The following is a 10011-nucleotide window of genomic DNA, read 5'->3' as shown; positions in this document are numbered from 1 at the left end:
GGCCTGACAAAAAGCACAAGCTTCTTGAGGGGAGAGGGGGAGAGGGCTGTGAAAAAAAGTACAAGTTAAAAAACAGTGGCATAAAACAGCTAAACAGACATGCAGCAGAACGACCATAAAGACAATACACAAGCAGAGGCACAAAACACAACTGAGCAGACATGTAGCAAGACAGTCACAAAGACAATACACCAGCATGGCTGTGCAGGGAAGCAGGTTAGCAAGGCATGAGCAGAGCAGCGAGACAGGCAATAGCAGGCAGGGCAGAAAATTAATGTAACAGCTCAATTAGAACAGGCAAGGTTAATAGCGAGGAATTAGTTATCTAGAACATCACAACACAGAAATGCATGCGAAGACACTATACAAGGATTATCAACATGTAAGGAGGAGCCAGGGCTGCCAGCGGCAGGTATGGGCACTCAACATAAAAATACAGGCTAAAGGAAGAGGGGTTAGACGGGGGGAAAACATTTGCAGGAGTCTGTGACAAGGTGTGAGATGGCCTCTTTGAAGGTTGGAATGGAGATGAGTTTGTCAAGTTTGAGGAGTTTTTGTAATATGTTCCAATCAGAGGCAGCAGCTGACTGGAATGATGCGGAGCCGATTGTAGATCTGGTTTTGGGGATTGTTAGCAGAATGAGATGAGAGGACCGAGTGTTGTATGTGACAGGGAGTTGGTGCAGCAAACGGGACAGGTAAGGGGGGGTCCGTAGAAGGAGGGTCTTATAAATGAGAGTGAGCCAGTGGGTCTGACGGCGGGTGTGAAGTGATGGCCAATTTACCAAAGAGTAAAGAGTGCAATGGTGGGTGTTGTGGGACGCGTTTGTAGCGAAGCGGATGGCGGAGTGATAGAGTGTGTCCAGTTTAGCAAGGGTGCTTTTACATGCTGTACGATAGATGGTGTCACCGAAATCAAGTGTGGGGAGAATTGTAAGTTTAATGAGACTCAATTTAGCAGAAATATTGCCTGTGCAGTCATGTTGTCCGTTTCCACAAATCCCACAGCCCGTTCCTTCAATGTGCCGTTGTGCAGGTATCTGACACATACTGCCACTAGCTCTCTTTTTGACAAGTCTTTGCACTCATCTGCTAAAATCGCATAATATGTGCCCGGCTCATCATGCAAATCTGCCTTTATTTTTTTTAGAAGGAGTGATGCTGCGATTTCCAGTATTTCATTTTGTATTGAGTGGTGCAGTAGTTTACCATTCCTGGGTAATTCATCCAGTCGCCTTTTTATTTCTGGGTCATATTTGGTAACCAGGTCAAGTAATTCCAAAAAGTTATCCTTGTTTAACGCGTCTGCGTTTTCCTGATGTCCACGCAATGGGATTTCTTGTTTTGCACAGAACAGGACGAGATCTATTACCATCATGATGTGCTGTCTGTGTCTTTCAATGAAGGATTTGTCGCTGGCAACGTTGCTCAGCTGGTTAACAATATTTCCCCGTCCTGGCTGGTGACTTTGCTTAAAACCATCCATTTTTTCCAGGGCTGCAGCATGTGCCCTGCTGGCTTCATGTTTGCCACAACCCTCAGATATATGTTTCCAGTCTTTGAAACCCGCATTTATGAATCTGTCTTCATAAGCTGCTTCAGGGAAATGACGACAAGTCTTACAAACTCCAGCCACGGGAATTTGGAGTACCACCTGTCAGAAAAACTCCTAGCTTTCCCCGATATGTGTGTGGCTGGGAAGGTACGGAGTTTGGGCTGGCTTGCGGGCTCATCTATTGATGACAGGTCTAGCGGAGGTTGCTGGGGAACGGCGTTTGTTCTAGGCTGCTGAACCCTGTCTCCCATAACACATTAAGCGCTATCATAAGTTAACTTACTGCCAATATTATTTTTCCCTCCAGAAAATTTACATACAGACAGCCAGACAGTAACGTTAATGCAACCTGATATCAGAAATTCCACGGATTTCTGTGAGATCAGATTGCATTAACGTTAAGTTAGACTGTTAGGCTACTTGCCTTGCTGCCGGTGTGAGGGGGTGACTACGGGAGGTGATGGGGAGAGAGCGGCTGAACTGGATGGTAACTCATTTGAAGAGGCAGGAGTTTCCTCCTCTTGCTCCTCGGAGTGTTTCTTAGTAAATTTAAAAGAAAATAAACTGCTTTGCTTGGCCATTGTCATAGATATTGTCATAAAGCATCGTAAAGCTTGCCAAATCGCTCTGCTTGTCCGGCGTCTCCCTCTTAGTTACCGTTGCTAACTCATGATTGGTCAGAGGCGGCTCTGAGGCGGGAGTCCGGGACTCAGCCTGTCGGCAGGCGTCACACGTGGGGTAGAAGCCGCTGATTGGCTGAGAAGCTTTCATTCAAAGCTTTCCTCGGGATGCTTATTGGATGAACAGCTAAAATGGGTGGGCCCAGCCTAAAATGGGTGGGCCTGGGCCCACCCGGGCCCATTAGTAGCGCTGCGGCTGGAGGAGAGGAGAGGAGAGGGCTCTGTGTAACCAGATTTGTCCCCAGCAGTCTAAGCCTATAGCAGCGTAGCTATAAAATGGTTCAGAGCTACCTGAACCAGCCCTAACTAAAAGCCCTGTCATAAAGGAAGGTCTTCAGTCTAGACTTAAATGTAGTTAGAGTGTCTGCCTCTTTGACCCATGGAGAGAGCTGGTTCCACAGTAAAGGAGCCCGGTAACTGAAGGCTCTACCTCCCAGTCTGTTTTTAGAGATACTGGGAGTCACTAGCAGACCTGCGTTCTGGGAGCGGAGTGCTCTGGTAGGACAGTAAGGAATGATTAGTTCTTTCAGATAGGTTGGAGCTTTATCATTAAGAGCCTTATAAGTCAGCAGAAGGATTTTGAAGTCTATTCTAAATCCTACAGGAAGCCAGTGGAGAGAAGCTAAGGTGGGAGAGATGTGCTCTCTCTTCCTAACTCCTGTCAAAACCCTCGCTGCTGCATTCTGGACCAGCTGGAGACTCTTTAGAGAGTTTTTCGGACATCCTGACAGGAGAGAGTTGCAGTAGTCTAGCCTAGAAGTGATAAATGCATGCACTAGTTTCTCAGCATCACTCTGGGAGAGGATATTCCTAATCTTAGTGATACTGCGCAGATGGAAGAAGGCGGTCCTAGTGTTTTATGTTTCATGTTTTATGTGGGAGCTAAAGGAAAGGTCCTGGTCAAAAATGACTCCAAGGTTCCTTGCAGTTGTACTTGAGGTCTGGGTGATGCCATCTAGAGTAGCGATCTGATTGGAGAACGTGTCCCTGAGATGTTTAGGTCCAAACACGATGACCTCAGTTTTATCTGAATTCAGTAGCAAGAAGTTAGAGGACATCCAGGATCTAATGTCTTTCAGACAGTCTTGCAGATTGATGAGGCGGCTTCTGTCATCTGGCTCCATGGACAAGTAGAATTGCGTATCATCCGCATAACAGTGAAAATAGAATAGTAGAAGGAATAGTAAGGTCATAATATCTCAGCTCACATGTTCACTGGTTGGTTATAGAAGATGCTGAGGTTTATTACATCACTGGACAGAGGCCACAGAAGGTCACAGGGCACTGGGAATAAAGCTTTTATTAATAGTGTCTGTTCAGTCCTGTTGAGCTCAAGTGATCACCTGGAAAACATGGAAACAGAAAAATACCGCCACATGAACATCGTTCATCTGATTTGTTTTACTCTGACTTTTCATTATTTCTCTAAAGCTAAACTGATTTTTCAAACACTCTTACATATCAGTCACAATGTTAGAGGTATCAGGGAAACTATTCATGTTTGCAATGCTAATTATATAATGAAAAGTCATAATCATTCATCATTTGCTCAGTGACATATTTGCCAAATATTGATCTTCTTAGTGTCTTTACATACACAATGTATTTTCTATACTTGGTGTTTTTCTTCTTCTATACATTTGTTGTACTTTGAGTGACAGACAGCACTTTGATGAGCTCCAGCTGTTTTAATCTGCTCCTGATATAAAGTTGACTGTAAATGTAGAGACTAAGTTGAATGTTTGTGTGTAACCACTGTGTGTGTGTGTGTGTGTGTGTGTGTGTGCGTGTGTGTGTGTGTGTGTGTGTAACCACTGTGTGTGTAGCTGAGAGTCGATGGTTGACGAGTGTGAGCAGGGCTGTTTCCTGAACAAAGTGAAACTGACCTGAGTTCAGTAGAGTGAGCTCAGTCCACACAGCATCAGCCCTTCAGTCCTGTAGTGTTGGCTCCACCTGGTGGTCACTACACAAACCAGCAGATACACACTGGATGAGTGTTGGTGATGAAGCTGGACTGAACATGAGCTCTGATGGTGGAGTGTGTTTCTCTGCTCAGTCACAATAAAGTCCAAGTGTTTGAGGAACAAAGACTAACAGACATTTATTGAATCAAGTTGAGCAGAAGCTTCAACAGAGTGAAGAAGCAGCTGATGATCCAGTCAAGACTCTGATCAAACTCATTTCATCAAGCTCAGCTTTTATTCAGGATTCACAGAAAACTGCATCAATCAGGACACGACTTCATGTTCAGTAACACAACAGAGTCAGTTCACTTCAATATGGCTGCTTCACTGATATAGCATCACAATAAAGCAACAATCAATAAAACAACAACAACCACAGAGGAGACTAACATCAGGGAGGGAGGGGCTGCTGTACTCGGCATCATTTTATCAAGCCGACAAGTTTAAACACAGAAACAAGTAGATTACACTGGTTCAGTTGATCTGAAACATCTCATCACACATTATTATTACACACAAGTATTGCTTGTGTTACATTCTAACTTTTTTCTTTTTTTAATTTTCAGCCTTCAGTATTTTTTTCTCATTTTGACTGTTTATGAGGACAACACTGTGGTTCAGCTTGTCTTAAAGTTAATGATCAGATAGAGAATCTGTCATATCCCACTGAGGCATCTTTCATCCATTCGACGTTTGTTCTTCCTCAGTTTCTGGATCTTCTCTGTGTCTCCTTTGTCCTTCATCTTCTCAATCAGGAAGTCCAAGTGGACATGAATGGACGCTGAATCCACCTTCAGGGCCATCTCATCCAGTCTGATCAGATGGCGGTAGGCCTCTTCAAGACACCGATCTTTGTCGCCCGTCAGATCTTTCATTTCCTCCTCTAGATTCTCCAGGAGACTCAACTTGGTCACTCTTTCAGTTTGGTTCCTTTCATACTTGTCTTTCATGTTTTGTTGGGTCATCTTAACTTTTCTTGTCTTGTTCACATAGATCATTTGTTCTTTCACATGATCTGATACAGGACATTTGTTTTTACAAACAGTGCAGCGTCCTTTTTGTATCTTGTCACAGTCTCTGGGATACCAGGCCATTGTACATGGATGGTGACAGTTCTCTTTACAGATGTTACAGGTCACAGCTCCACTCCAACCAAGGAACCACCGCATACCCCCAAAGATCTCCTCTTTGTCTCTGTAGACCTCATCAACTTCTACAATGAAGTTTGCATTCATCTTCATCTTACCTTCATGTTTCTTCAGACCTTCTTGAATCTGTCTGATCTCAGTCTGTTTCAGTTCAATATTCTCAACTCTCTCCTGCAGGACCTGGATGCATTCTCTCAGTCTGATGTGTTCGTTCAACACATCCACAGTTTTCTCCAGTTTCTGAGGCTCAGTTTTTTCCAAGACGTCCTTAAATCCACTCAGTCCCTCCATGGATACTTGCCAGGCAAACTTTAAAGTCATCTTTGTTTTCTTTGTTCTCTGTGTGGTCTGTGTGTTGTTGAACAGGAAGTAAACTGGTTCATTCTTCTCATCTCTGGCACATTTAATACCTGCAGCATTGAGAGCTTCAAACGCGTTTTCAGGTGGTAGTCCATCTGAGTGTGTGATCAGAGCCACGATGTTCTTCTCCATGTCGTTTCCAAACAGAGACATCACTGAATTGAAGATGTACATCAGTCGGTCACTCAGACGATTATCTGACGCCTTCATCACCAGACCCACTGCGCTGATTTCTTCAACTCCTTCTTCTGAGCGGAACAAGTCAAATAATCTCTGACTGACCTTGAGGTCACGCCCTAAGCCTCTGGTGTCTCCAAATCCAGGAGTATCAATGATGGTCAGAGAGAAGGGCAGAGTTTGACCTTCAAAACCAAAGATCTCGTACACCACCACATCTGATGTGTGACTCACACTCTGACTTCTCTTCTCGTCCTCTACCACCTCAAACCAGATGTCGTCTTGAAACTTCACTCCCATGGCGTAGTTGACCAGAGTGTTGATCAGGGTAGACTTTCCTGCTCCTGTTTCACCAACCAATAAGATGGTTTTGTTCACTTTGTTTGGCTTTTTCTCACCAATAGTCTTTCTGGTCAGAGTTCCAAACTGTTTTGTCTTTGGTCTCAGCTGGTGCAGAGCAGGAGATCCTGAATGGTTCGAGGAATATTGGGAGATGATGTCCTTGTATTTCTCTGAGACGTTACTAATTCTGTGGAAAAAGAATAGTTCAGTCCACATTTCAAATATATGTTGAACTCATTAAGTTGTCTTAAATTCTGTAGCTAGGCTATCTCTTTCTGTACATTTGTCTGTTTCTCCGTAGATCAGGACGACTCCTGCCCTTTTGACACATTTACAAATTCCTAATTAAGAATAAATTAGTTCTGTCCCTGATGTGAAGTCTCCTCAGTTTCTTAAGTAGTTTGTTGTGTCACTGTTACTTTCAGTCACTGTGTGTTGTTGCTGCCTGGTGTTACTCACGTTGCCATGGTGATTCCTGGTGCAGAGCTCCACACGGTGAAGGTGAAACAGGTGTGATGGTTTCTGGGCTTTGGTCTCTGCATCAGATGAAAAACAATCAGTGAAAGCTGAACAACAGACTGGTTCATCAGTGAGGAAAGAACAGGACAGAAGAAAATGGAGCGGACCAACTCCCAGTTCCATGTGAAGCTGTTTTCAGACCTGGAGCTGCTCTGATCTGGTCTCAGTCAGTTCATCAGTAAACTGTGTTTCCTCTCAGCTCATGACTCAGAGAAAAGACCAGACAGTAAAACAGGTGAAGGAAGCTGAGCAGGTTCTCAGTCTGAGTGTGTTGGATAATACACACTTCATTTCAATCAATAAAGAAATATGTTTATGTCACAAAGGTTTGTGTCACAAACAGTCTGTGTCAGATTGTCTTTTGGTTTTTACAATGAAACCGTTCAAGTGTGTTTTGGTGGATTTTCTCTTCAGAAACAGCTGAAGAAGAAAAAACAAGTGGTTTTCTGACTTTAACTATGAGCTGTTTTTATTTTTCATGGTCAAAATGTGGATTTTCTACTTTAAACTATTGTAATTGATTGCAAAATTAGGAACGCCCTCGAGTGCACATGAGTCACTAAACATATGAATACACTGATTCTGATGTGGGGGGAAAACTAGGCATTTCTGACATAGGCTATATCAACAGATAAATGAACAATTAACACATGGACACAGGATTAAAGCTGGAAAATACATTTTTCACTTCATGGGATATTTAAAGAATTGACCAGATATTTAAATCCATCTAATAAAGTGAAACACACAATTATTCCAATCATAAAACATGAAAACATCTCAAATTTCCACATGTCTCATGTCTTTCATTTATCAACATTAATGAATTGTTAAGTTCTACCATGAAGCTCTAATTGTTAATCAATGGAAAAAATATAGTTGAAGATTATGTGAAGTGAATCTCCTGATGTAGTTAAGTTTCCCATCATTCCTCTGTGTGTGTGTGTGATCTTACCTGTGTTGTTGGCTTCAGGAAGCTCTGTGATGCTGAGGAGGAGAAGGAGCAGGAGGAGTGGAGGGGAGTCGGTCTTCACAGCTTTTATACCTGCAGGAGGCGTCCACTCTGTGCTCACATGATTTCACACACAAACTGCAAATTCAAGAAACCTCTCAAGGATGCTGCAGTCACCAAACCAGCTGAGCTGCATTAGAATTACCATGATGTGTGGCACTTGATCATTTTATACAAAGGACCTAACACAACTACATTAACAGCACAGAACCAAAATGAAAAACCCATTTCTAATCCCTAACTGTACTTTTACAGACTAACTGTAGTTTTATAGGATAAATGTATTTCTATACTGTCATTTTACCAAACCAACATGGAGGCTATTTAAACAAAGTAACAAGAAGATTACACTGATTCACTTTTAACCCTTTGATGCATGAATTATGAAAACCTCAATCGGGATTTTTTCCCTATGTGTTTTTGTTGCTCTTGGGGCATGAAAAAACTATATATGATCTTTATTTCATTTCAATTTTTTAAAATCCAGATTTCTCAAAGTTGAGTGGAGAACATGCATTCAAATACACTGTATTAATAATAACACAGTAATAACATAGCAATATAGTAATAACTGTGGAAGAAAATATTCATCTGGTGTAGTGAAGAGAGCAAACCCTACACCTATGACTGTCTCTGACACCACACCCCACTAGTTTGGCCTATTGATCTGTTCCTCTCAAAACGATGGCACTCACTGGTATTATGGTGCTACTTTCACCAACAAAGCACCTCATCTCTGTCTTCATCTTGGTAATTAAGCCATATGTCTCTTGTTAATCCACTCATATGTGTGACAATAGGACTTCCCTGTCTCTTGATGATCAACGTCTCTTGTTAAGTCAATCAATACCTTTGTTCCTCAATCATCATCAGCGCCGTCGTATAGGGGGGAAAGGTGATGACAATTATAAGGGCCCACAGCCCGCTGGGGCCCACACACAGCCCCCAGTATCCTCTATGACAAAATTATTATGCATACACTGAACTAATATATATTCATACGAATTAATCCGAATTAAAACAAAGCCACAAGTCATACAATATTTTAATTTTAATCATTTCAATAACCCCCCTGACCCCTTCTTTAAAATGGTTTGGTCCACACAGCGGTTCGTTCTTCCTCCTCGGAAAAAAGTGAGCGTGAGCGAACTCCAGCAGGGTTAGGATCAGGGTTGCCAGGTCTGCGGTTTTCCCGCCGAATGTGGCTAATGGCTATGCTCTGTATCCCCCAATTGGGGGCTTTTATTTGTCTCTGTCAGTACTACAGCAAATTAATTATATAACTGTAAATACATAGTATACTTACATCATTGAGTTTGAGCTAAAGTATCCAATACTCTATATTTACTTATGACAGACATGGCAACCCTGGTTAGGATGGCCCCCAAAAAGCATAAGTCTGGACACCAGAAAAGAGTTGAGGAGGAGGCCAGGAGTAGGAGCAGCAGAGCAGGGGCCCAGGATATCAAAAACTTTTTACTAAGAATGGTGAGAGTAAAACTACCGAGGGTGGCTGAATCAATTAGCATACTTCAATGTTGGGGCTGCCCAGCAGCCAGCAGCCAGTCAGCCCAGCACAGGTGCTGGCAATGAGGACGACGAGCAGCCCAGCTGCTCCACATCATCATCTACTCTGCCTGAGTATAAGAGGAGGCTGAGAGGAGGCGCCCGTTGCTTGAACGTTGACTATTGTGGTCAGTTTAGCCGGCTGTGTCCTAGCAGCATTCTCAGCGCTCGTGAATCTTCGAAAAGACTGTGTAGTGTTTCTTTGCTAACCCTGTTCTCTTTTTTGTTTGTTCCAGGCTCCCTCCGCAAAACCAGTGTCTCCTCGCTTCCTCCACGCCTTCCAAGCCCCTCACCTTCACCCCCACCAAACCACCACGTGGACCCTCCACCCTCTCACCTCTCCCTGGATACCCCCTCTCTCCCTCCTCGGCCCAGCTCCACTCCCACGTAACGCCCTTTAATAAATTTGTTAAACTTGGAGCACGATTCTGTGTCTTTGTCTCTGGGGTACCTGGCACATTTGGCTACTGTTACTTTAGAGCCTAACAGAACGTTCAAGCCAATATGAGCCAAGCCGGGTCCCCAGGGGCAGGGAACCAGACTCCTGCAGAATTAGGAGGTTTGATTGCCAAGTAGGCCTATGACCTTGCCGAGCTGCAGCAGGAGTTGAAGACGGCCTTTCCCACTGTGCAAAGTCGAATTACAGTGCTGGAAAATGCCTCCCGTTCCACAGTAGGATCTGTGGCGT

At 43.5% G+C, this 10011-nt stretch overlaps 1 protein-coding gene across 1 annotated transcript; it reads right to left on the bottom strand.

The window, feature by feature from the left end:
- Window positions 1–4855: 4855 nt before the first annotated feature.
- Window positions 4856–7006, bottom strand: LOC146979215 (uncharacterized). The gene is made up of 2 exons (XM_085790269.1): window positions 6686–7006; window positions 4856–6413 (listed from the first exon to the last, which is right to left on the bottom strand). The coding sequence occupies exons 1-2, from the start codon at window positions 6811–6813 to the stop codon at window positions 4856–4858; spliced, it is 1686 nt and encodes a 561-aa protein (XP_085646395.1). The 5' UTR covers window positions 6814–7006.
- Between the last annotated feature and the right edge of the window lie 3005 nt (window positions 7007–10011).

Source organism: Trachurus japonicus, chromosome 11, assembly GCF_045865225.1.
Source record: "Trachurus japonicus isolate A0001 chromosome 11, Traja_1.0".
In the NCBI taxonomy this organism is placed as follows: Eukaryota; Metazoa; Chordata; class Actinopteri; order Carangiformes; family Carangidae; genus Trachurus; species Trachurus japonicus.
Note: the sequence above shows the minus strand (reverse complement) of the source record. Positions and strands in the feature narration are given on the sequence as shown.